The 27,244-nt window shown below is 41.5% G+C and overlaps 2 protein-coding genes across 5 annotated transcripts in view; one reads left to right on the top strand and one right to left on the bottom strand.

Annotated features, from left to right (window-relative positions):
* Positions 1-9,353, top strand: part of LOC111604906 (afadin) — a 50,950-nt gene extending 41,597 nt beyond the window's left edge. For 2 of the 3 annotated variants that reach the window (XM_023323147.2, XM_023323146.2), the window contains 8 exons: positions 93-617; positions 691-938; positions 1,009-1,127; positions 5,012-5,299; positions 5,416-5,605; positions 6,409-8,497; positions 8,563-8,684; positions 8,753-9,353. In XM_023323147.2, coding sequence (XP_023178915.2) covers positions 93-617; positions 691-938; positions 1,009-1,127; positions 5,012-5,299; positions 5,416-5,605; positions 6,409-8,497; positions 8,563-8,684; positions 8,753-8,945 — 3,774 coding nt within the window. In that variant the 3' untranslated portion in view covers positions 8,946-9,353. The remainder of the gene's footprint in view (positions 1-92; positions 618-690; positions 939-1,008; positions 1,128-5,011; positions 5,300-5,415; positions 5,606-6,408; positions 8,498-8,562; positions 8,685-8,752) is intronic. The other variant, XM_023323148.2, reaches the window with a different exon arrangement.
* Positions 9,354-12,890: 3,537 nt separating this feature from the next.
* On the bottom strand, positions 12,891-26,789 carry LOC111604892. 2 transcript variants are annotated; one of them, XM_023323131.2, is made up of 7 exons: positions 26,211-26,789; positions 24,020-24,461; positions 14,388-14,926; positions 14,030-14,327; positions 13,551-13,777; positions 13,370-13,475; positions 12,891-13,290 (listed from the first exon to the last, which is right to left on the bottom strand). In XM_023323131.2, exons 2-7 carry the CDS (start codon positions 24,198-24,200, stop codon positions 13,172-13,174), a joined length of 1,470 nt encoding a protein of 489 aa, XP_023178899.2. In that variant the 5' UTR covers positions 24,201-24,461; positions 26,211-26,789; the 3' UTR covers positions 12,891-13,171. The 2 variants fall into 2 exon arrangements, with proteins under 2 accessions (XP_023178899.2, XP_030078772.1); XM_030222912.1 differs by lacking the exon at positions 26,211-26,789 and having other exon boundaries at positions 24,020-24,498.
* Between the last annotated feature and the right edge of the window lie 455 nt (positions 26,790-27,244).

Raw genomic sequence — 27,244 nt, 5'->3', positions numbered from 1 at the left:
GGTGGACTTCAAATAGCCACCAACAGGCCTTCGAAAGCTCCAAAGGAATCAACATTAATGAGTTTTATCTCCCTCTGTCTCTCTTCTCTTAGATTGTGGCCAATTCGCACCTGTGCACCGGGGAGTGGGGCAAGGTGATGACGGAGCGCTTGCAGCTGTTGGAGTTGTGGGCTGAACGACAGGGCTTGGAGCTGGCTGCCGACTGTCATCTGGCTAAGATCAATCAGTGCGCGCAGTTTTTGCAGGCGCCCAAATCCTCTGTGGAGGAGATACAGCAATTGGCCTGCTCCTGCTTTCGGCTGAACTCCTTGCAAATGGGAGCACTGCTGCAGCAGGAGAAGATACCACGCAATCTGGTGGATACGGCTATACGCATGGCCGAATCTGTGGCCGATGAACTAACGCGTGCCGACGGCCGCGAAGTGCGACTGGAGGAATCGCCCGAACTGCATTTGGCGCTGCTGCTGCCCGACGATGGCTTCAGCTGTGACGTGGTGCGTGGCATACCCACCGGCCTGGTTGACTTTTTAAATCCCCTACAGCAGCAGGGCATGTGCCGGCTGGCAGCTCAGCCCACATCCATTGGACTGTGGACAGTGTACATGCATCAATTTAATGTGAGTGAAGAATGCGGAACCCCTTAATATACTAAAGCAACTGCTAATTGCCATGTTTTCACTTGTCAAGCAGGCACGCAGCTCCAGTGCCATGTCGAACAAGCTGCCGCAGCCAGAGGTGCAGCTGATTAAGTTGCACAAGAACAGCAATGGCATGGGCCTGTCCATTGTTGCCGCCAAGGGTGCGGGTCAGGAGCGTCTGGGCATATATATTAAAAGCGTCGTGCCAGGCGGTGCGGCAGATGCGGATGGCAGGTTACAAGCTGGCGATCAGCTGCTGCGTGTCGATGGCCAAAGTCTAATTGGCATCACACAGGAACGGTAAGTCTAACAAGAAAATCAAGCGGAAAATCCAGCAGCTATTGTTAACTGACTTTTTTTATTTCTCCAGTGCTGCTGACTACTTGGTGCGCACGGGTCCCGTTGTTAGCTTGGAGGTGGCCAAGCAGGGCGCCATTTATCACGGCTTGGCAACGCTGCTGCAGCAGCCCAGTCCCGTTATACAGCGTGGTGAGTAACTGGAGCTCAGGCCACGCCCAATCAATACACACACACACACACCCAATCATACACACATTAGTTACACTAAAGAAGGTGCTGGGTAGCTGCTAAACAAACATAATAAATAATATAATATAAATAAAAGTACACACTCGACAAACACACACACACACACATATAAACACACACATACACTCATACTCAGAATGGGTATTTGATTCTCGCACTGTTGTGTAAGCTAATCCCCCTATTCCTACGCATTCGCTCTTTAAACATGCTGCCAAAGATCCAATTAGTAGCAGCAGCAACTATTTGCAACTGCATCAACAGCAGACTCCACTACAGCAACGTCGTCATTCCTCGTACCAGCAACAGGCGCGCTATTACAACAACTCCATCTCGGATGATAGCCTCAATCGTAGTCGTCGCGAATCCTTTGCCTGCATGCGCTCCGTTTCGCCGCCTGTGCGTCGGTTGAGCGCCTCCTGTTTGCAGGAGGAGCTGTGCGCGTTGGGCCATCAGCTGCACATCGATCCACGGTACAGAGACACTCGACCCATTGCCCGCTCGGCCAGCAGTCTGTATCTGTCCAATGAACCAGCTTCTGGCTACTATCAGCCGCCTGTAACAGCGCCGCATTTCAGTCCAATGCGTCCGCTGCGCCGCACACCGCCGCCTTCGATATACATCGAGGAGTATCAGGACGATCCGGCGCCAGTGGAGCCTGAGGTGCGGAATTCCCAAGAATCGTTTACCAATTTCGCCAGCTACAGCGATGCCCATCAGCCGCTGAACGAGGAGAGCATTGCCTCCATGGCCGACTCGGGCGACATACCCTTCATAGACGATGAAGAGGAGCAACAACAACAACCCACACTCGATCGCCAGCAGCAGCAGCAACAGCGTCCCTGCCTGGCCAGCGGCAGCCATGCAACTGCCTCCTCCACAGTGAAGCGTAATCCCGTTGCTGGCTATCGGAAAACCGTTAGCTTTGATCTCGAACAGCCACCGCCGACCGTGGCGCCCAGCATCGATCGCAAGTACCACACACACGATGCCATTAGCAATTTCGCCATCAGCAACTCCTCGTCGGAGTCGCTGCTCACGGAACAGCAGGCGAACGAGCGTATGCCACTCATACAGAAAATCAGACGCGAGCTAAACACGAAGCGTTCCACCAATTGCTCTGCCGTGGATTACAGCTCCGGCGGATCTGGCTCTAATAGCCAGCGTTCCTCCAGCGAGTCCATAGAGCGCATGCCGTTGCTACGACAACAGCAACAGCCGCTGCAGCAGTCACCATGTCGACGTCAGCTCAATGCGCAGCGTTCGCATAAAAGGTCAGGGCTCTCTGTCACAACAACAACAACAACAACAAGCACAACAGCAACTGCAACTGCGGCTGCAGCTGCAGCTGCTGTTCCTCTAGTCAGCATTCAAGTTCCTAGTGACAGTTCCTGTGCTTGTTCCCGCACACAAAATGTACATAAAAGCAATCAATATTGTGCCAGCACAACTCTTAAGCCAAGCACCACAGAAATTTCCAACAGCAACAGCAACAGCAACAGCAGCAATTATACCAAATGCAGCACACGTCGCGCTTCCAGCCACACGAATCTCAGTCCCAGTTTCCTATTACCCCTTGGTCAGGGCAAGGTGCGCGAAATGGCGGCCTATTTGAATGCGCAGCATAGTCTGGCGCCCAGCAGCAAAGCCAAATCCAAGTCCACATCGGTGCTGGCCGTCGCAGAACGTCGTCGGCTTACACAGAACGAACAGGGCGACATACTCAAACAATTGAAGGAATGGAGTCTGTTCGGCAGCGCCGGCAAGGATTACAATGTGGAGCTGCCGCAGAAGCCACATCAGCCACAGGAGCCACAGCAGCAACAACAGTCGCAGCTAAGCTGTGATTGTCCTTGTTGCGCGCATTGTCGGCCAGCAGCAACTAGCAGCAACAGCAGCCAAGGCAACAACAATAGCAGCAGCGTGACAGCTACTTTCAAGTGTTATGACAGTTGCCGGGAGGCAGACAAAGAGCCACTTGCACAGTCACAGTCCCAGTCGCAGTCTCAGTCTCTGGCTTTAGCACGTCAACTGCCTTGTCGTCGCAGCGTCATGTGCAACAATCGTCAGTCGCATAGCGTGCGACAAGTGAAACGCAACAAGCAGCAGCGGCAAAAGCAACGCCATCAACACCAACAAGCCCGCCAACACCACCACCACCACCACCATCGTCTCCATCAACATCAACACCAACAACAGCCACCCGCTTCACCGCCCTCCACAGCTAAATTGCTGCTGTCCCTAGCCAGCAGCGGCAGTAGCAACAGCAACAACGATTGCAACTGCAGCTGCAGCGATGAGGAGTTCGATGATGAATCCTGCTCCTACTCCTGTTCCTCCTCCGATTGCGTTTGCGATAACGATGCTAATGCTGATGCAGATGCAGATGCTGCTGCTGCTGCTGCTGCCAGGCCAGCAACTGGGCAACGAATGGGACCAAGTGCAACGACATTCTGCTGCGCCGCTCACAGATGACCATCCAAATGCAATGCACCGAGGTTCTACTTTAATTTGTTGTATATATTGATTAGTTTAGTTTACTTTGTTCAGTTAATCAGCATTATCTATTTAGATATGTCACTTGAATGCCATGCAATATTATATTGCCTAGAAAGCTAATTAGGAATACTATGCTATGAGCTTGCTGTTGATATTATATATATACGTGACTGCATAAAGACTATATTCTCAAACAGCAGCAACTGTAGCGTATTTGTACTGTATTTCAGTTACATTAGCTCTGTCCACTTCAAAGTTTTAAAGCTGTTTGCTGCAGGCATTTGAACGAATGTTAGTAGAAGTTGAATGAGTCTGTGCTCTATATCATATAGCTGCTTTAATCTGTGTAATTGAGAGCACTCTTTTATTTTTCAACATGGCTTATGAATTGAAATATTTCATGCTTCCCATTTGACAAGCTTAAACACGCTCTGCTCAGGGAACACAACGTTCTAAGTTGAAAACTTTCATTACAACTTATTCAACTTTAATAGAAACTTGTTTATTATAAGTTCATGCTATATATAATAACAATATTATATATTAAATATGTATATATATGCGTATAATGCTATATATTATATGTTATTTATTCATTGCAGTCATTGCATTAATTGGATAAAAGCTTATGAAAAACAGTTCAATATATATAAATATATATATATATATATATATTACAATATGTCATATCAATGATATATGCAAGTGTAATGAAGCTTCAATTTAACTTAGATAACTGCGCTTGCAGTACAGTTGACATTTAATTACATAATATTTTATATTCTGCTTTATTATATATTCTATATAAAATCAGTAAAATTTGATTATATATAATTAAAGCATCCAGTTAGCTTTAGCAATTTATAGGCTTCTTTTTATTTCAGCCCGGTTGAAACGGCATTGTTTTTAGCTTTAAAATGTAAATTCAAAATGCATGATGTTGTTGTTGTTACTCTTTTATTATTATTTCAGCTTAATGCAATTTATTTACAATCTGGTTTTTCATGAGAGCAAACGCTTAAATTATTCACTCGTGTTTTCAATTGTAATTTATATTTTTTTTAGCCGTATTTGTAGCTTTAGTTGTATTTGTATTTGTATTTGTATTTGCACATGTTAATTACATTTGGTATGCATAATGCATTCAAATTGATTACATTTGCACAATCAAACACACACACACACACTTACACACACTGATATGCACATATATAATTAGTTAGTTGTAATCATCAATGTTTACTAAAACAAATACTATCTATCTCTTTGCCATCTATCGACAACTGCACCAATTCCTTATCCTGCTTAATTTGGTTATGGATCGTCAGGTAATCGCCGCATGTCCGAGCGCGATTTGAGTCGCATGGGCGGCGCCGAGTCGTCCAAGTCATTGGGCGGCATCGGCGGCCCGCTCATTGCCAATAGCCATACGAGTCACAGTCTCAATCAGCACCTAAATCTGAGCAATAGCAACATCAACAGTAGCCAAACACACAGTCACAACAGCAACAACATGGGCAACAGCAACAACGTCATGAGTCCCCTAGCTGCACACCTATCCTCCAATAGCAAATCGGTGCCGGCCCTGCATCATCACACGGGATCTGGCAACATATGTAAGTGTGTCTGCTTAGTCCTAAATCCAGTCCAACCGCCACCCACTCTCATTTATGTTGTTGTGCTTGGCTCTTTGTTCTTGGCTCTAATTGACTTCTCTCTACCTCCTGCACAGCGCTGGCCAATTCCAAGTCACGGAGCACGCACAGCTTGCATAACAATGGAGGTCAGCCAAATGGCAGTCACAATAACCCCAATCTGAATCCGAATCTGAATGCCAATGGAAACGCCAACGAGCAAGGCTTCTACCAGAATTTAAGCGTGTACCGTGCACAAAATCAAAGTCAACCCATTTTGAACGAGCGGTAAGTGTTGCACATAAAGATATCAAAACTAAAACTATAAGATAAAGATAAGAGCGGAGACCTAGTGTTGAAATACAAGTTTGTCTTTCTAAATACTAACGAATCGGTTATACAGCTTAAGATTTAGTAAGAGGCAGTTTTGAACCTGGCGAAAGCTGCATTTCAGATCAATTTATAAAAATCTGAGTTTGAGTTTGACCGAATCTCAGATCTCTCAGATCCCAGAATATTTGGACTAAAGTATAAATACTAATTGATGGAAGCACCTGTATATGGGTCACAATAGTCTTCTGTGGAGTAGAAACATGTGAACAATCACATATGCAAAAGTTCTACTGCTATTCAATGCCATATGCAATAGCAACTGTTGCTCACTCTTCCATGTGTTGCTGTTGTTGGCTATAACTAAAAATTTGAACTTTTATAGGATGACATTGCGCGTAAAGAAATTCCTTTACGGCTTTATACCCATACAGAGTGAATATCAGCTGCTAGAAATGCGACATGTACGTGAGTACACACCATCTGGTTGGTGTTGTTGTTACTGTTATTATTTATATTGGGTTCGTTATGTGCGTGTTGCTTCTGTACAGGCACAACTGCAACAAGAGCAAGAGCACACTGAACACAATTCACAATTTATGTCAATGTCGGCACAGACACAACTTTTCCTAATTAAGAACACGCAGCTATGGCAACACGGCAACACATGTGACTCACAACAGCAACAGTTGCTGTCGGCGCAAGCAATACAGATAATATATATGTATATAGTATAAACTCTTGTTATTTATTGCTTACAGACCCAGCATGTCTGCGCATGCCGCCATGAGCGCCTACAATGGCAATTCCCCGCATGCCGCCACACTGCAACAGCAGCAACAACAACAGCAGCAACAGGCCTCACCCTACCAACAACATTTGCAGGCTAGCGCTAATCTGCCCAGTCGTCCCGTTTCCGCCTATTATCACAGCCAGCAAAGTGCACAGCAGCAGCTGCAACAGCAACAGCAACAGCAACAGCAGCAACAGCAACAGCAGCAGCAACATGCACTGCAACAGCAGCAATTCGCACACAGCAGCAGCAATCTCAATGGACAGCAGCTGACGTTGAACAATCGTGTGAAGAATCAGCCAAACTTTCAGCACACGCTGCGTATGCAGCAAATGTTAGCACCTTCCATGCCCAACATCAGCAACATGTACCAGCAGCAGCAGCAGCACCAACAGCAACAGCAACAGCAGCAGCAGCTGTCGCAGCAACAGCCGCCTATGAGTGCCAGCCAGAGCATGCAGAATGTGAATGAGTTTGTGTCGGGCTATCAAAATGGTGGGCTCGACTATCAGCAACATGCGCGACGCAGTCAGCTGCATGAGGCAGCTGCACTCTACGAGTTGCAGCAGCAACACCAGCAACAGCAGCAGCAACAGGCTTCGCCAAACTTTATAACGCTGCCACCAAAGCCTATTGGCAGCTTACAATCGCCAAACAAGCCAGTAGGACCGCCCAGCACGGCGCCCAAGCCACAGCAACAACAGCAACAGCAGCAGCGACTGCAGCAGCAACAGGCAGGCTATCTGCCCAGTCATGTGCTGGCCGAGGATAAGCCTCCATTGCCGCCAACAGCGACGCATCCGCTGTTCAAGGCCACGCAGCAGCTGGCGCCGGGCATGAATTATGTGGCCAGCACTCTGGATCCACCTAAAGGCAGCTTTTTGCCTGCAAGCCAGTCAGCAGCACGATCGCTGCACAGCGGCAGCAATCCCTGGGAGCGTGAGGAGCGCGAAAAGGATTTGGAAATGCGGCGCGAGCACATAAGGCAATGGCGAGAACAGCAGATCGCAGAGCTATCGGCCATATTGGCGCGTAGTCCACAGCAGGAGGAGCAGCTGAAGACGCTTATACTCGAGCGCGACTTTGAGCGGCGTGCACAGGAGCTGCAGGAGCAGGAGGAGGAGCATGATCAGGCCTACGACAAGGAAAATGTGCAAGAGCTGTTCCGTTTGTCAGCGAGCGGTCAGGTGCAGGTCAGTGCCATACAAACGCCCATTACCAGCTACCGTCAGACAGAGATCAAGCTGACCGAGATCGGGGAGAGCAGTCCAGTTGAACCTGCAGCACCACCTGCAACATCATCAGTGCCAGCTGCATCAGCAGTAACTTCGGCAGCAACATCCACACAACCGCAGCCCAAGAGCATACTGAAACACAATCGCTACACGGAAGGCGGCACAGCTGGCAGCTCTGTGGGTGCTCCCTCTTCGCCCTCCAAGTCACAAAAATCAGCTAGTTTCGCTGACGAACGACATCTGCAAACGGAGCATCCCATATCCAGCCTGGCCAAGGAGCTGACCCAGCTGAGCATGCTGGACAAGGACAACAATAACGAGACAGCCTTAGATGGTTCAGTGCCACCGCCGCCACCACCTGAGCGCAATAGCTCCTATTTGATTATGTCACAGCAGAAGCTGCGCGGCAGCGTTGGAGGCAACTCGTCCTCCAGCTCTTCGATAGGACTGCTGAAGACGGCCACCAGCAATCAGGCAGCCGCCGTGGAGGTGAAGAAGGCCACAATGCATGGCATCACAAATAATAATAATAACAATAGCTTGAACAATAATACAATGCAAGCGTCGCCGCTGAGTGCAATGGAATTGAATGCCGCCTATGTGTCAGCCACGGGCACGGGCATGAGTATGGGCACGCCGCCGCCTTTGCTGCAGCGGGACAACAAGCGCGTGAGCTTCCATGATGAGGACAACAACTTGATGTCCCAGCAGCAGCAGCAGCAGCTGTTGCAACAACAACTGCAACAGCAACAGCAGCAATATCTATTGGATAGCTACGCGCTGGAGCATCAGGATTTGGATACCATACGCGAGGATGCAAGCGTAAGTTCTAGTTGTGAACAAGTTCAACATTAATTTGTTTACACCTATATATTTCTATCATGCAGTACATGCAGCACAATGTGGATGTCTCCATGTTGCCCTCGATGCCTGCCACGCCGGATGCGGCGCTCTGGAATACCACAGTGCAATCAACGCCTGGCGTCATAGGCGCCCAGGAGGTGTACAGGTAAGCCACACCTAATACTGTCAAAAAACAATCTTTATGCTAACGATCTGTTTGAAATTTGTCAACAGAGATCCTCGAACACGTCGGTTGGCGGAGAAGCAGCAACAGCAGCAACAACAACGCGCCGGCGATGCGGTGCCCGAGAAGCTCTCGTTCAAGGAGAAAATGAAGATGTTTGCCCTGGAATCGGGCGAAGATAACACGCCCAAGGATAAGCTGAAGATATCTCGAGCGCAACGAGACATTGATGCAGTGCACTGAGAGCACCTATAAATTATATCATAAGAATCATAAGCAGTAGTACATCCACACATTCACCTAATCACTCAGTCGAATTGTGGGCCAACCGCGCTATATAACTACAAATATATATATAGATAGATATATATATGGACCACACATAGCAGACATATGACAAAACCTAACGAATTTGCATAGCATCCAATAGTTACTGCATTACGATCTATATAGATGGACTAGTTGCGTAGTATGTGTAGCTAACAAGAGTTGATAACGTTAACTGAATTCAATTAGTGAAAAGAAAAATTAGCATATTAAACCATAGTCTTCATATACACCATATACATATATTATGATTTAGAAAGCCTAGACAGGGCAACGAACGTTGGGCGAGCCACATTTGTAAAGCTTAATGCGAATATATATATGTGCACATATATAAGATAAAACTTTATATATATATATATATATATATATATATATATATATATATATATATATATATATATGTTTATGTTTAACAAACTGTTGCATCAAATGAAAATATTTAGTATTTACTTTTATCGATAGACATGTAAATGAAGATGTGCGTTAGTTTAGATACATTTACCTGGGAATTGTGCGGAACAACACGAAATGTTTATTATTATTACTAATATTATTATAAATATATGATAGGAAACGATAAGCCACGACGTCATATAACAAATGGTCCAATTATTCAATTATTATAAAAAAAATACAACAAAAGTAGAAAAACAAAAATGTATATTTACAAGCAAAACGAAAATTCGCGTTTATTATATATATATATATATACACATATAACGAATATATTTTTAATTACAACTTTTTTCGTACACCTTTTAAAGCAACAAACAAATAAAAACCCTAATTCATAGACGAAATGAACCAATTTAAAATCAAATAGGATTTCACTACACAAGAACCTAAAGGCTTTAAAACAAACATATATATTATTATATAGAATACAATTTATTCTGAAACAACAACAAATAAATGAGCAACAAAATTATATTTGTGCATTCCACGTATATCAAATATATAAAAATATATATATTTCTATATACATAAGTAAAATTGAAATGTAAAAATCGAAACAAAACAAAAATTGCAAGAATATGCTTTTTAGTTCAACTTTAAGCTCGTTTAGTTTGAAAACAAATTTAAAAAATATATATAAATATATATCTATAAAGTTGTGCATATTAATGCAAATAAAAGGTTATTAAATTAATTATATAAATTTACAAACTATATCGACTTTTTCTATACAATATCATTGCAGTGGACATTAAACTTTCATCAGCTGTTTTTACTCGTTGGTTTTTGGGGAACTGGGAACAGTTTTTTTCAGCCTTGGCACTGGGAACAGTTTTTGAATCGTGAGCATGCGCATACAACCGTTCGCAGTGCGCAACAGGTGTGAGCTTTGGCACAGCTAAATGAATTTTTGATGCGTCATCATTCACTGATAATAGAAAAAAGTTTAAATTCTGTTGGCGATTTGCACATAACTAAAATATGATGATAAATCTCGGGGGATTCATAAATTTGCAAGTTTGTAAAAATAAAGGTATAATGTTAAATATGCAACTTGACGTTCAGCTATAAAAATAGCTGAAATAAGTGAAAACTTAATTCATTCAATTACAGTCGGCTTACCCTAAACCAGTTTCTGCACATATGTGACGCCAGCAAGGACACTTAATTGGACAGGCAAAGATTATGAGCTGTTTCTTATTCAAATTTCCTTGACTAAAGTTTTGAGACAAGTTTCACGCTAACTTTTAAACGCTTTACGGCCACAATAATGTGACCTCAAAAGTGTTCAGGATGTGGGCGTCGTTCATACCACACGTGATGAGCGTTCGTGATGTGCATTATGTGCGATAGCAGAAGACAGAAAAAAGGAATTTATTAGCTATTATATTTTGAAGATATGAGAAGATAGAATATAAAAAATTAATAATAACATATATATTAAACACACTTTTTTATGAAGATACAAAATTACTGAATGATGCACTTAAATTAAAATTAATTCGGTTTAAAATAAAATGTATAATTATTATTTTATTGAAATTATTTTTTAAAAAATTTTAAAAGCTGAATTCATGATATTTTTTTTAAGATAAAAGATAGAAATTTATTGGAAATTCACGGAAAATATAAAACAAATATTTCAGTTTAAATATATAAGTTTTTTGAATGAAAGTTGTAATATAATGATTACAACAAATTTATATTCGTTTGGTACCAAAAATGTTTTAAGCTACTCTCGCAAAGCCCCCAAAAGTTAAAAAAAAAGTTGATGGCATTTATTTGGTCATTTGTAGAAGCAAATGTAAGCTACTTAATTGATGTTTTCTATATATAGGGATTTACATATATTATATTACATATATTTCAATCAATTTCATATTTCAATTTGTCAAATCTCTCGTGCAACAGGCCATAGCAGACTTTTCAAATCCTGGCAGAACTTTAAGCTCAAAATAAATCAAAAAGTGATTAGGTCTTAGTTTTACCTGTCCCACTTGCAAGTTCTGCCTTTTTCTGCCAGCTGCTTTTCCGCTGTCCAGCTGTAAATTGTTTGCTGAGTGGCTGTGGCGAGGAAATAAGAAAAGCGTAAGGTGAAAATGTGGCAAGAAAATTCAAAGTTGGCCATAAAACTTTAGCTGCGGCTCTTCCTTCCTTCTCCTCGCCTCCTTGTTGGCTTTGGTCAGCCGCGTTGATAAATGAGCTCGGCTCGGCTCGCAGGCGCAGCGGTGGGAGGCGACAATCAAGAATATCGCGGAAAATTATAAAGCCAAATTCCACAAAGCAAAAGAAAAGCAAAACAAAAGGCGTCATCAGTTTCCACACAATCTCCAACTTTTCTCCTCTATCTATTTCGACCTGAATTACGGCTCGTTTTTTTTTTATTTTATTTTCATCTTGAAATATGCCTATATAAATAGATTTATATGGTAAGTGTGTACGCAGATAATTTTCTTGATAAAATATGGTAACTAGTTCATGAGTTTGAATTGATGCTAAGAAAAACTACAAAAGTTTAACGCTTAACAAAATTTATAGTTTCTCGAAAGAGAATTGCTAGTGTTAAAATGCAACGTGCCGCTGTAGAAGAGATTATTAAGTAACACGATTTAAGAGGAAGCCTCGCGCTGTCTAAGAGTGCTCTTTATCAATGCAGCTCAGAAACTCAAATACAATTCAAGTACTTTATAAGCAGAATCAGAGCGAACATTTACGATATTGGGTGAAATGCTTTTGATCCCGTTACCGGTTGTGAAGTATTCAGCGCAGTGTGCTGCTTAGGCAAGCGAACATAAATGGTTGGTGTCTATGATGCTATTGCGTAGGCAAGTGTTGAATAATTCGAATTAGTTTTGTGTATGTGAAATCTAATTAAGGCATTAGTGTTGTGTTTGTTGGTGCTTAGCAATTGAACCATAGGAATGAGAATTGAATGCGGGAAAATTGCATGGTTGCTTTTGATCCCGTTATAGTAGTAGCACCTACTAAGTAGTATTTGTGCGATTACAAAACATAACAATTTAGTTTCTGTTAATCGAAATAGTGTCGGGTGTTCAAGGATAAATGAAATGCTGCGTAATTTTACTTTGATATAAATGTGCTCAACTTCGTTGTAATTCAAGACTGAGTTTTGCATTTAAGAAAAAAAAGCCATTTTCAACGCACATTCAAATAGAGAAAGAGAGCACATACTGTGCTCTCTTATTTATGATGTACAGCTATTTTAATAAAAGCTTTACTGCGCTCTTACGATACATCTAACTCTCTTTGTTTAATTTTGCTGAAACATAGTTTTACAACGTTATCTATTCGCAACGCTTGTGCGTTTACACGGTCTACTCTTGGTGAAATGAAACGCCTAATTTTTCTTGAATTTTAAGAGTCTTACTTAATACGCCTTTGGCTTTATTTACGCAAATATCTTTGTCTCAAACACAATTGAATGCTTAAAGTTAAAAATGCTTAGCAATCTAATTTCAAAAGCAATAACAAAGGACATGACATATTATATCTAGAAGTTGTATGAAATACGGTGCAGAAATTAAGTGAGAAAACGTCGCAAACACTTCCACAAGTGCCCGGAGTATTATTTACTTTAAAAGGGTGTGCAGTTTACCTAGAAATTAACCTTATCAGTATTATTAAACACATATTATTCCAACGGGATGGATGCCACGGCATGCTCATGTCTTATGAATTGCCAATAGCAGAAAGATCAGCCACTGATGAAAACTGTTGTAGCCATGGCCATGCTTATACAATCCAGCCGCTGTGGACATTATTGCCGAAGCCGAGTACTCGCCTGCAGAAAGAATGTTATATATAGATATATATAGATATGTATATGTGTATATACGATATATGTATGTGTGGTCGTTTACCGCTAAGCACATGCAGTTGTATGGAAACAGCTTCACTGTTCTCCGGCTCGCAGGTGTAGTTTCCGGAATGGCTCTTACGCACTATGGGTATGACTAAGCTGCCGATCTGTGTGAAAATTAAAGCAAATACATATAGATTATTCTCCTCTCTGTTCTGTCTATGCTTAATAGTTCTTCCCACCGTGTTGCGATTGTGCTCGGTGCTGCCAAAGATATTTCGATCGATTTGTGTGTACCAGCCATTGTCGATGCCACTCGCCTCGTTCTCGGACATCACCTGTTGATTCTCTCGATACCAGACTATGTACTTTGGCGCCTCCAATGTGCCACGCACAATGCAGTGAAGTTCCACTCTGCTGCCAGCCTTGACAAAGCGTTGCTTATCGCCAATGAGTTCCGTTTTTGGAGCTGTATAAAAAGTCAATAAATCAATCAATCAATTGTCAGATGAAGCAAGAGAAAATCATTGCCAACTGCCGAAGACTTGTGATTTGCGTTATACGAAAACTAAGCCCATATGAAATCTTCTGCCAATGATTGCCTTTGTACCTATGCTCCAAACAAGCAGACAGACAACTGCCTGCGTTCCTTCCTTCAATGTGTTACATATTTGTTTGTAATGAATCAATTAGACTTTTGTAGTTGAGTTAACTGACTTACTTATCACAAAAAGCTGGACTTTGGCGCTCATTTTGGGCTCTGTGGCTAGCTGGCATTCATACCAGCCCATGTCCTGCAGATTGACATATTTGATGAGCAAAGTCCAGCCAAGGCTGCTGCTGCTGCTGCTGCCGCTGCCATTGACAACATCCACTATGCTGCTGGTAAGATTTGAATGGGATGACTGAAGCAGGGCTGCGAAGCGTGCATCATTGATAAATGTTGTGTGATCCACAGCGATGATATGTTCATCCCGTAGCCGTACCCAGGAGAGCGGCTTGTTTGAGTGCTGATGCAGCTGCAATGACGGAAAGGATGTGGCATTTCAATCAAGATAATTAACTTGCCACCCACTCACCTGGCACGGCAGATAGGCATGCTGGCCCGCCTGTACGGTAACATTCCGAGATGGTAGACTGAGATGGGGCCTGGGCAACTTCTCCCGCTCACGTGCCAGCTGCTTCTCTCGTCGCAGCTGCTGCTCCTTTTGTTCGCTATCGTAGGCATGTAGACGCATATGTGGCTGTGGCTGTTGCTTATTAGGAGTCGATTGCACGGAGTCCGTATCAGCAATGGCCTGGCCCGCGGGGATTCGACTGTGGCCCTGCATTGTTGACGTCGTTGTCGTTGTCAACGACGACTGTGGCAAATCAGCAGCAATGAAATCCGGAAAAGGTGGCAAATACGTGGGTATCGAGAAGCCTTTTGTCAAAGTTGCCGTATCGGGTTGCTCACTCCAAATATCCGCCGTTTGCTGTTCCGTTGTGCTGCTCTCCGGCTCAATGCCCCATTGATTGCCCAGCAAAGTTGTGGCAGCTGTGGCAGCGTCTGTTGCCCCGTTCGTTGCCGCAATTAGCGATGAGTTGTCGCCAAGCGTTGAGGCATTTGCTGCCAGTGCTGCAAAATAGGTCAAGAAAGAGGACATGAATGCGATTTTCGTCTAATCAGGCTACTGTTCCTTTGGTTATACTGTCACTGCTACAGTGAGAGCGACAGAGACGCAAAGTTAAATAATCAAATTGCAAATGCCTACTCTCTGCCGTTTGCTTTATCTAAGCAGAGTTGGATACCCCACAGCTTTAAGACGAAAAGATGTAGTTACTGTTACTAGGCTACAATACTGTAGATAGATATAAATACTCATAGGTATAGATAATCTTAGCTGAGCAATATTCAATTGTTTTCTATTTATACTTTGATTGCTAAGCTTAAGTTCACAGAGCTTAAAGATTGTATTTAAAAAAGTCAATCAATCTCTGTCTATAGATCAAATAATAGATATAAGAAGACATATATTATTATTATTTAAAAATATTGTTGTATTTAATAAGAAATATCTAATTTGTGGAACAAGCACTGTGAGTGAAGGAAAGGCCATTTGAATCTACTCTTTTTGAGCCAACTATGAAATATATTAGGCAGGCTTCGCCTGATTCAAATGCCTATATAGATGTACAAATGCATATATATATATATATATATATATATATATATATATATATAGAGTTACATGTATTTAAGATCTAGCTACTTAATGCTTAAATTGTTGATAAACACAAAACACACATTGAAGCTGCAGGGCAAAGGAAATTAGTTCCGATCTTAAAGGATAACTTATTAAATTATTGCCTGTTCAGCGACTAGCCAAATGATTGGCAAGTGCAAACTTTACAATTGATTTGACTTGAATGCACCCAAGTCGTAGCTGATATGATTCAAAGAAATTAAATTTGATTCAAGGAAATGATTTCCATTTACTCTGTGCATTGCCCGATAGGCAGCTTTAATGTGATTCAATTTGATTGTGAGATACGATTAGAATTTGCGATAATCAAATTATATTTAAATTTGCCAAATACATATTTCAACTCTTAGCCACGAACTGATTAATTATTTGACTTAAATACACACAAATACATTTTACTTGAAATAAAACATCTGAGAGACTTATAAATTCCAATTAAGCCACAACTATGCTTTGAGCTGGTTGGATTACTAGGAATGCCTGGCGAATGCAGACGATGAAAATGAAGAAGTAGCATAAGCATAAGCATAAGCATAAGGAGCACAAGGAGTAGCCAAGTAACCACAGTAAGCAAAGCCACAAATATCTCCAACGAGCATGGACATTGTAGGAGGATTGGATTGATGTGGTCTGCACTCGTCACAGTTGGTGGCATGTCTGATTGCCACCAGCTTGGCGGATGCGTTACGCATGTGGCAACAATTTTGCGGATCAGTATTTTCACTTCAACTGTTCACAGTTGTCCTGGGCAGAGTGCACGACTCATCCGCAGATGACTTTGACTTTCTCTGGCTGCCTGTGAAGACATGACAGATTTCCACGCCTGTTGCATTGTTGCCACAGCAACTGATGCTACTTCTTCTATCCAGCGTGTATCTAACGCTGCCTCGAGTGCAGCTTCAATTCTTTACTCATGTGCTCAAATGAAATGCTCTTGGTGCTGATGGCCCTGAGGGTGCTTCACTATTGTCATAGGTTGGCTGCCTTGGCCTCGACTTTGTTTCTGATGGTGTGAGATCTTGACTCACGCTGCACTCGACAACTGCGTTTGCTGCTTGCCACGTTAAGCACAGCTATTCTCCAGGCCCAAGGGCCTTGGACTGATTGCCGCAGAAGAAATATAGTAAAGCTGAATAGAACTAAGCTAAATGACTTATAGAGATTGTTTTCATCTAAATGCCTTATGTGCCGACAGCTGCTATTGAAACGTGGCATTTGTTTTAATATGCTTAATTTGGCTGCTCTGTCTTTAAATTAATAAATTGATCCTGGCTGGCAGTGCACGACGCACTTGATGTTGCCACATAAAATCAACTTCGCTGCCCCAGGCCAATTTTCGATGGCGTAACGAAAAATGCCGCAGATGGCTCTCAAAATAGGAAATAAAAAAAAAACAGCTCAAGTTTCTCTTGCATTGTGCAGGCTTTTGGTCGTACAGACAATGCCGCCACGACGCCCACTCGATTACGCCCACTTTGTGGCACGCACTGAGCTTAATACCATTTCCATTTTCATTTTCCCTTCCGTTTTGCACGCATTTTCCGTCTTGTATTTGAGCAGCCAGCTTTTCGCCTCGAGCATCAAATTTACGCAGAGCATAACAAATTATTGCTAAGTATTTATTATGTAAATAATGTAATACCAAGTGAAAACACATACACCCACACACACACCCACACAAAATACGCTCATAAGTTACAGTTTTTTATGAAAATGCTTTAGTCGAGCTGGAAACCATTTGCTGAAATAGTTTTGCACAGTTTCGAGGCGGCAGCTGCTGCCGCTTGAAGCAGTTGGCCAACTGAGTGGCCCAGGCTTGTATTATTATTATTATTACTATTATTTTAAATTGTTGTCAACTTTAAAGGAAGAAGCTGCTCAAAAGCAGACTGAGCCGCGCACTTCAATGGGATAACGAGCAAATTTTCAGAGAGTTTTTGCAACTTTTTATTTTAATCGCATTTGGTTTTTGTGGCGAATTCCACTTGTTGTGCGTATATATAAATATATACATACATATATATATATATACATATAACGTTGCAATTAAAAACTATTTTTTTGGCCAACAAGTTTGTAAAACAAATGGGAAATAAATTGAAAACAACAAAAACAAGCTTCAACAGCATTTGCTGTGGTAATTAGTTGAACAGTTGTGTAAACCACATAAACTGATTTCGGCTTTGCCGGTTTTCCTCTATGATTACTTTAATTTTTTCGTGTTTTCCCATTTAATTAGTGAGACAATTATAGAATTTGTTTATCGCAAACATTATCGATGCCTGCGCCTGCTATGCAAATTGAGAATTTCCTTACAATCGTTAAACAAATGATTAGTTGAACGCTTCGTCCATTTAAAGCGGCCAACAAAACATAAACAAATTGCTTGGCTATAATTTAGGTCGTTTCGTTGAACTGAATGAGGTTGGGTCAAGGAAGGGATGGCAGGAGGGGAGTGGAGGGGCACGGGTGCGTTAGGTGTACATTCTGTTTGTCCCCAAAAAGTCTGCTTTGTTATCAGTTGGCGCCTGAAATTACGCACTCAGTGAAGTGGAAAAGAATGGAGCAGGACCCGGCTAAAATGGGAATATATTGCTCGCTTTTTAAATGAAATGATCTATCGAATTGTTATATTGCTCGGAACGAAAGGCATTAACGTTAAGTATGAGAGAGAGAGAGAGAAATAATGGAATAAACAATTTAAGCCTTACAATTTTAATTTGATTTGTGTATCAAGTTAAAAGCTGTAGCATTAAAATTTATATTGAGGTAATCTTAAGCCATCCACTGCAAGCTGTTTGCTTTAAGATTGCATATTTTAGCCTTTGACCTAATTGTGTTGGCCAGTGTTAGTAAATGGATGAGCGGCGCCGGCCTAATTACGCGTTGAACATTGTGTAATACGGCCCAGGCTCATACAGCATGCAGACTACTTTCTGTTTCATTTTGCTTGGGTAATTTGTTTTGTTATTAATTACACATGACACAAACAAGTTCTTTGTAACTGTGTGTGTGTGTGTAGGTGCGGCTGGTGGCATGCTTAAAGTGTGTTTGCCATGTTTTCTTCAAGAACAGGAAAACAAGATTCGGCAAATTCTAGTATGTTCGGCTTAGGACATTTGCATGAAAATAAATGAACAAAAAATATGGGAACAACGTTAACAAAATTTAATGAATGTATAGAAAGGTAAAGTAAGAAATATGCATAAATCAGAAATAAGAGCTATTTATTTATATCAACCAAAATTGAAAAATTCCTAGTGTATGTCTGGGATTCAGTATCCCTTACCACGCTTCCTTCTGCCTATCGCATGCATTTCAACAAATCCGTTTTCAATGAAACCGAGGGCTTAAAAATATGCAAGCATAAGATTCATATTGAAATAGATATTAAGCACTTATGTATTTAAAATATTCTTTATTTAATTCTGGGCCTCTATAAATCCTTCCATTCAGTAATTTCTGCAATTTTACATATTTTTAGTACTTTATTGTTTTAGAATAGGTAAAATTCTCTGAATTAAAAAGATCCTATACTTCAACTTAAACACTTTTAAGCAATTGTATTAGTTCTGTGTAGTAAGCTTCGAGTTGCTTTATAGAATATATTATTATATTAAGTCGAAGCTCATCCGATTCACTATTTGCACTTTTAGATTCAAGCACTTTTTGCTGCTACTTGGCAAGTTGTTCTATTAATATTATATTACATAAGTTCTGTTCATTTAATGCAGTATTTATTTCAATTTCCTTAACGCTCTGCTAAGCTTTGGCTAGAGCCTCACATATTAGAAATATCTCCTCACTGCTGCATTCGTTACTTTCCTTTTTTCGGGCAAAACCTTTTCACGCTCGCTTGACCTAATGTTATTTTAATTTGCCAGCACATATCTTCACACGTTCGCTCACTTCTTTTTAAAAAAATGTGAATGAAAATGAAAATGAAGAGCAGATGCCGCAGCAGCCGCATGATGTGGCCATGAAAACGGCGCCTGGCGCCCTTATATAACTTGCACACATATATAAAGAGCTCTGTTCCCAGAAAGCGAGCTCACATTTATGCATTTGGCTAGAATATTACAGTGGTTGCCACATTTGGCACGCGCATATTTTAGCACATTAATTAGAGCGCATAACTCGTCATTTATGGGCTCATAATACACACACACGCACAAGCACCCACGCACACACGCACACCTAAGATTGGCTGGCTCACGCACTTGCCGACTTAAGCACACATAACTAGTTTCATGCATAATCGAACAGTTCAAATGTCTGTCACATGCAGCCTTACACACACTCTCACACACACAAAGATTCCTATGCTCGTAGTAAGTCAAGAAGTCAATATGCTTAGTTCCGACTGCGCCTCAGAGCCACGTCCGGCGGCGTTTTGGTTTCGTAAAAGGAAAAAAATAAAGTAAATACAAAGAAAACTTTACTGAAAAGTATGAGCTCGTAAATTTCCCTTTCTGCCACTAACACACACTCACACACACACACGCTCACACAGTCGCCGACCTACATCAACAGCTTTGCCACATTTTTATCAAGAGCCGCACGTTCCTATTGTTTGTTGCCCTGCCAAGTGGGGCAATGTGATGGCCTCGCCAAGTTTGTTGCGTATATTCCGGTTTAACTTGTAACTTCCAGCTTTTCCGACAGCTCAACTCTGCTTGGCACTGCAACTTGATCTATAAGTATTTATTATATATCTATATATATTTCATATTACAAAAAAAGCATAATAAAAAGGAAAATGATTTTACGATCAAGTGTAAATTTTATTAAAATTTACTTATTTTTAGGCAATGTCAAAATTGTAAAGCAAATTTTGGTATGCATAAATTTATATGATAAGCTTATATAAAATATTTTATTTGAGCAAAAAGTTTTGTTGTTAAAAAAAGAAGTATTAAAAAATATAATTCAGATACTTTTATTAGGGCAACTCCTAATTGATGGCTTTAATATAAAAATAGTTCTTTTAACCTTTCAAGTCTTCAACAATTTCTCCATTAATAATTTGGAGTTTCATAGAGTATTTGTCGTTCGTTGCGGCTGTCCAAATATTCGTTCGTGTTCTTTGAGCAAATGACGGGGCGTAGCTCACATCGACATTTACTTTGATTTTTTCTGCTTGCGCTTTCTTTTCCTGCAATTACACGGCTTAAGTGCTAAGTGGGCGTGGCGTACATTTAACTCTTAAAAGTGAAAGAAAAAAGTGAAAAGAGTTGCTTGGGCTTAAGAAATACCCGTCCGTCCGTCCGTACTTTTGGCTTTATGAGAGCATTCTGATGGTATTTGTAGACCTGGAATTTGCACAGGTGCAGCTATAGAAGCACTGAGTTTATGAGAAAGAAAATATAATAGCTGAATGTTGAGCTTTTCTGCAGTTATATAACTTTCAAATTGAAAAATTTTTATTATATATTCGATTATGTATTGCATTTTGCCATTTTTGTATCATGGACGAGTTTTATGCCGTCAATTATGCCGACGTTCTCACTTGTTTTGATTGCCGCAGAAAAACTGTTGCCTACATTCGAGCGCGCCGTGATGGATGATTTTGACTGCCCGCTGGGATGTTTTTGTTGTTGCTTTACATTGTTTCTAATTTGCACACAAATATGCATAAACAGCATGTGTATGTACATACATACATGCATATATGCTCATGTAACAGGCCAAACTGATATTGGGCTGATTGCTCTGCCTGCTGCTGTTGAGGCAGCGTGAGGCAATTATTTGAGCATTGTCAGGCAAGCAATAGATGGCTCAACAATGAATCATGCAGATAGTTAAGTCGTGAAAGATTTCAATGGAAATCTGAAATTTGCATTTGTTAAGCTACAATTAATGTAGTTCCTGTCTGGAAATTGTTTTGAATGACGCTGAAATGTTGCTGAGTCTTAATTAAATTGGCTGTGGGCTTGTTCACAGCTGCGAGTAGCGTTTTTCCAGCAGCTGTTTGCAACATAGTTGCGAGCTGAGTTGTTCAGTTGTAGTTTAATTCTAAATGTGAAATGAAATGTAAAATGCTGCGTATATATGGAGTTAGATGGGCACGCAGCGAGTGTTTCGGCCAACTTTTCGTGTTCGTGGACGGGCAGCATGAAATATTGTTTTCATCTCGGGCAAATGAGAATTTACAAGCTCTGCACGAATTCGGCTAATGGCTGTATTAGCGACGTCAACTCTTCGGCTTCACTTAGCGCAGTTATTTAATTAAAGCCTGGCCCCACCCCGCCAACCAGGGCGCTCTACAGCAACGCCCCATAAATAAATTAAATGTGACATTTGACCGCCATTTGTCTTGGACGGCATTTACTTGGCAAATACTTGTATCTTATGTGTGCGCTCGCATAAAATATATAGTTGGGAGTTTGTTTTAGCTCTTGTTGGAATTAACAGTTGGGGGCAGCAGGCGGAGTCCACTCTGACTCTCAGTCTGACTTCAACGTTGACCTTGGCAGCTGCGCTGATTGATGGCCTAAGTGTTATTCGAGTGTCTATTTATATTTTTATTTGCTTGCTTTTGGTTTTTGTTTCGCTTCCTTTCTATGATTCCCATCAAATTATATAACAAGCGTGCGGATGGACACATGTGTTATTAATGGCGGCGCCTTGGCCTTGCAGATAGCTCAACTGAGATTGATTAGTCTGCGTGCTGCCGCAGCCAAATGAATGAGAATCGACTAATAGATGAATATGAATATAATTTTTATTGCCTAAACTATGCTAACTGCGGCTAAGCTCCTTAACTGTGCATGAAATATTCTTGAAAATGTTTACAAATATTTTACATTTTAAATTTCTGCAGGCAAGAGTGCTTCATGCATGTATCAAACGATTCCGAAGTCCCGTAAATCACAAAACATTTTCATGATTTTTCTGGTTTAGTTTGTTGGTTTGGCAAACAATTAAAGGAAAAGCTGCTGCCGAGCAGCTATCAACAATAAGTACTTAAGCTTGCACTATCTCCATAAGGCACGCAATTTGAATGAATTGCAATTTGGGCAAGTAACAAAGAACTCACAATCACATCCCGCAGAGTCCACCTGTGGAACAAAGGCGAAAACTTAATCAAGTACGGAGCTCAGCAATTAATGCTTATTGAGCAGCTAGGCATTGTTTCGTATATGGACTATGTTTCAATTAGGCCGAAAATGAGCTGGGGTAGGGTGGCAGGATGTGCCAGTCATTTTTGTAACGGGCACTCGAAACGGCAAGAGTATCTTCGGCCTGTCTACAGTGCGTATGCGTAATGAATTTTTGCTGCATGTACAGAATGTACACGCAGTGACAGGTGCTTAGGAAATGTCAAGGTGTACACGTCCGTGTGTGTAGGTGAGTGTGTGCGAATGGATAAATGAAAATTTGCTTAGCTCGATTAAATGAACACGTCAAGCTTATAAAAATCGTGCAAACGAGTTGCCAACGGCAACGGCAACGACAACGGCAACGGCAACAAGAGAACAAGGACAATGCAGCCACGCAAATCTCATCATGCAAATTAAATTTGGCAAATGCTTCCGACGCTTGCACAAAAATGTGCGAAATTGAATTAAATATGCATGCAAATACAGTCAAACGGGTATAAACAAAAAGCAAAGGGGAGAGCACGTAGTCCAAAAGTTTTCGCCAAATGTTTGAGAGTGGCTCGTACATACATATTTATAAGTGTACATACATATATGTATATGTATTTACATATGTTCATATGTATACAACTGTTTACTCAGCATATGTATGTGCATGTAGTGCTGAGTGTGTCTGTTCTTGAAATTACTTTCACCAGTCGAAAGGTTGTTGGAGAGTGAAAGTAGTCCAGTTGCGGCTCACTGTCTGCTTATAGATGTAGGGGAATTTAGCTGACTTGGGTATATATGTTATTACTGTATATATTATGTAGCTTATATATATTATGCAGCGATAGTTTGTACTCTGTGTCTATTCACAGGCAATCACAGTAATTTAAAGCCTAACTTTAGCCCTACGACTAGGTGCGACAGCTAGGTGCATTTGGCAGTCAATGAAGCACTCTGTCTAGTAAATCAATTTGACGGAGTTAACAGATTTTAAATATACAATATTTTAATATGTGTAATGTGTCTTTTCAGTCTATCAGTCAACAGAGTCAGGCTCTTTAAGGCAGTCCTAGATCCTTGATATAGATAGCGCTGCCAAGCGCGCTGCCTTAATCAATCAATCATTCAATCAGTCAGTCAGTCAGTCAGTTAGAGTCAACAGCCTTAATCTATCTATTGTGCTTTAAATGAATATAGAGTGACTCAATTAACTCAAAGTTTCAATTACGTTCAACAACTTTTAATTGCTATAATATATATTATATACATATATATTATGATATATACATGTATATCTGGAACAACAATCTCGCTCATTCCTACAGCTCACTATGTTTGCTGGAACAACATAAAGTAAAAGATGTTTATACTTACGGGTATGCATGCCACAAAAGCTGACAGCTGCCAGAAATGCCAGCAGTACGCTGCCAGCTCCCTTGACTCCAGATGCCGGGCTAAATCTGCTGGCTCTTCTGCCAGCAAGTGCGCCTGCCCCTCCGCCTCCTTCGCCTTCTCCTTCTGCTGTCGCTCCTTTAGCTGCCCGTCGACAGCGCATTTTATTGCGTGCGAAGATTGGTGGCTGCTTTGTGTCACACCTTGGATATGTGTCTCTATTGTTGTTGTTTCTGTTGATGTTGCTGTTGTTGCTTTATCTATTTAATAGTTGTTGTTGTTCCTGCTTTTTTTTTGCGTTTAATCCGAGATTCGTTAGCTCAAGTACCTTGTCATGCTTCACGGCTTAGAACACACATACAGAGACACGCAGCTAAGCGTGCTGCTCGCTCTCTCTTTCTCTATCTGTCGCACACCTGCCAGTCTAACGGTTTCTGATATTTAATTATATTTCGAATGCAATTTTAAAGTTTCTTGCATAGACCCGTACGTGACTCCGACTCGCCTCACTCAAACGTATTCCGCATTTTATTTGGCAAAGCCAACCGCACAGAGCGAAAAAAAAAAACAGAGTAGAACGAGGATGGAAAACGCAGTTAGACAAAACCACAAAACCACCTTTTGGCCCAACTCGCCCGCTGGCAACCGTTGCCACCAAGGTTATGTGATGAATGGATATTTATCTTGGTTGCAGCCGGCTGGCCGGTGCACTAACTGGTCAGCAGTGGCAGGGCCTAGCTCTTGGGGCTGTGGTTCTCGAACTGCTTTGATTGCAAGTCAATAAATTGTTGAATTGCGCTTGGCCACGCCCTGCCTCGAGTGCTGGGAGCTACGAAAATTGGGCCTGCATGCAAATAGCAGAAACTAATTTCTTTTGAATTTTGCTCTGGCCAAATAAATATGTGTCATGGCATTATGTTGGCCAGGTAAATAGAGACCTGAACAGTCTCCTGGGAGCAGCTGCTACCACATCCAATTTAAACTTTTACCAAATTATCGTGTGGCTTGCCACAGCGGCAACAACACAATATGAAAATCACAAAGCAGCTACGACTCGCTTATATGATGCAAGAAACAAAAATAAGTTGCATGAAAATGTGGCAAGAGCGCTTACGTGTGCACTATCCTGTCCTGTTCTATGCTTTGTCCCCAATTGTTTATCCGAAGGATAAAGTGTGGAAAGAGCTCAAATATTCGTTCCTTCTGGAGTCTTTGTTAATAAGTGATAAACTTCTCAGATTTTGCATTCTGAACTGCGTGTGAATAGCCCTTAAAATATGTTCTGTTCGGATAAAAACAAAATGTTATCCATGCAAGATTTCTATACATCTGCAGAGGGAAGAGAATATGTGTGGAACCTACTGACATTATTTTCTGATTTATTTTCTGTGTGCATTTTCCAGCACTGTCTTTTAGTGTTCACTGAGCTGCTGAGAAATTCGTTTTCCGACATATCCCAAAGGAAAATTTAATTAATTGCAAATTGAGCAGCTTCTATTAAGCCTATCTATAGGTGTTTGACGCTACTTCCCTCAGCTGCAATGACTGTCAGCTTTTCCACAACTTTGATGATCATCTGTCCATCAATATATATATTATTGACACAGACAACTCCTCTGAGAATGATCTCGATTTGCACATTAAGTGTTTAAGCAAAAAGTCAATCAAGAGAAAATTAGGAAGTTTCTTAAGCCGTTTAACTTATATTTCCCAGAGGTGATAGCCGGCAGATAAACTCTTAATTTCCTGGCTTAACTGTTTCGATGTCAATCACAATCTGGATCAGTCAATCAGTCAATAGTCAATCAGCTGTTTAGCCGCTGTTGTTTACAATGAGCAATTAGTGTTAACGGCGAGGCATAACTTTTCATTTGATTATTTCTTAGTTGAGTGTTCTACAGTCTGAGTCGAAGCAGTTCCTTTTTTTCAGCTGCTTTTCACTTCTTCTTTTACTTTGTATTTACACCTTCTCAACGGCTTTGCTCTAGGTCTCCTTAATGAGTTTAAAATCGACCTTTTCACACGCGGCGCACACAATGCCAGCACAATGGAGTGTCGAGCCTTGGAGCTTAGTCGAAAGTCGACTCAGATTATATTTCAATATATTACATCATATAATATAACGTGGCGAGCTGTACCTGTGCGCCGTGGCACGTGTGTCAATGCCACTCACCTACGCCCGAAGGTGGCGGCTGCTGCTGCTGGTGCTGCTCCAAATGATTTGCCACATGCTTCACAGCTATCACAAATCACACATCTTTCACTTGTTTTATTTTGTATTTTACTTTTTCTTAAGGACTACAAGGACGCAATCAGCGTTTGAAGTGCTGTTTGACGACTTTGACTTTAGATCTGCTGTTATTGTTGTTGCTGTTGGCTTTGCTGTATCCGTTTTAATGCTCAGCAATTGGAAATGTGATTTTTGTGTTGATTTATAAAGGACACATTGCAATTCACAGACACATTTGCATTTGTTGTCTTGTATTCACACGGGCTCTGTGAAAGGATGAGCACTCGGATTCACATTCATTTATTACTGCTGCAGCAGAGCCACACCCAATCGCGCGCCCACTTCTTGGTATTTGTTGCCAGCAGCCAGTTACTATTTTGTGTGTTTTTCAAACTTTCGCACATTTCGCGCCTCGCCTTTAAATTTCGATCCGCCTGGCGCTAGATTTCGTTTGGCTTTCGTAGTTTTCTGTCCGCTCACACACGTCCGTCGCCGCGCCATGCAAATTTCCAACTAAGTTGCCGCAGCAAAAAGGAGTCGCACACAGGCCAGGCAGTGAGCGTGCCAATGCCACATGCACACTTTTAGACAAATTTAAAGTTTCATCTGATTTCTGATGTTTCGCGTTTCTTGTTACGTGCTGTGGCCGCTGTTAATGTGGCTCCCCTTGCTTGATGTTTCATATCTCAAGTCTGCCGCTGATGTTGCTGTTGCTGTTGCTGTTGCTGTTGCTGTTGCTCCTCTTACCAGATGTTCCATTTCAAAGCGATTGTTTCTCATTTCGTTTACAGGCACAGGACGGATGCTTTATACCATTTCGTTTGTTTCGTTTTCATCTGCCGTTCGGCTTGCTTAGCGCTCGTGCGCCTTTCCCCTCATTTCATGCATGCCAGTGTTTCATTTCGTACAAGAGTTCTTCGTGGCGGGGTGGTACAATGGGATGCTGTGAAACGCTCTGTGCTGCTGTTTACAGCGCA

The sequence above is a fragment of the Drosophila hydei genome, unplaced genomic scaffold (assembly GCF_003285905.1).
Source record: "Drosophila hydei strain 15085-1641.00,03,60 unplaced genomic scaffold, DhydRS2 tig00000063-arrow-pilon, whole genome shotgun sequence".
NCBI lineage: Eukaryota > Metazoa > Arthropoda > Insecta > Diptera > Drosophilidae > Drosophila > Drosophila hydei.
Note: the sequence above shows the minus strand (reverse complement) of the source record. Positions and strands in the feature narration are given on the sequence as shown.

Excerpts from the sequence above, each read along its gene's own strand:
- LOC111604892 (XM_023323131.2), bottom strand. The coding sequence starts at position 24,200 with ATGCGCTGTCGACGGGCAGCTAAAGGAGCGACAGCAGAAGGAGAAGGC. Across the intron at positions 14,927-24,019 it reads CTTTTGTGGCATGCATACCC|CACTGGCAGCAAATGCCTCA; the intron begins GTAAGTATAAAC and ends CCTATTTTGCAG. Across the intron at positions 13,291-13,369 it reads ACAACTGCATGTGCTTAGCG|GCGAGTACTCGGCTTCGGCA; the intron begins GTAAACGACCAC and ends TTCTTTCTGCAG.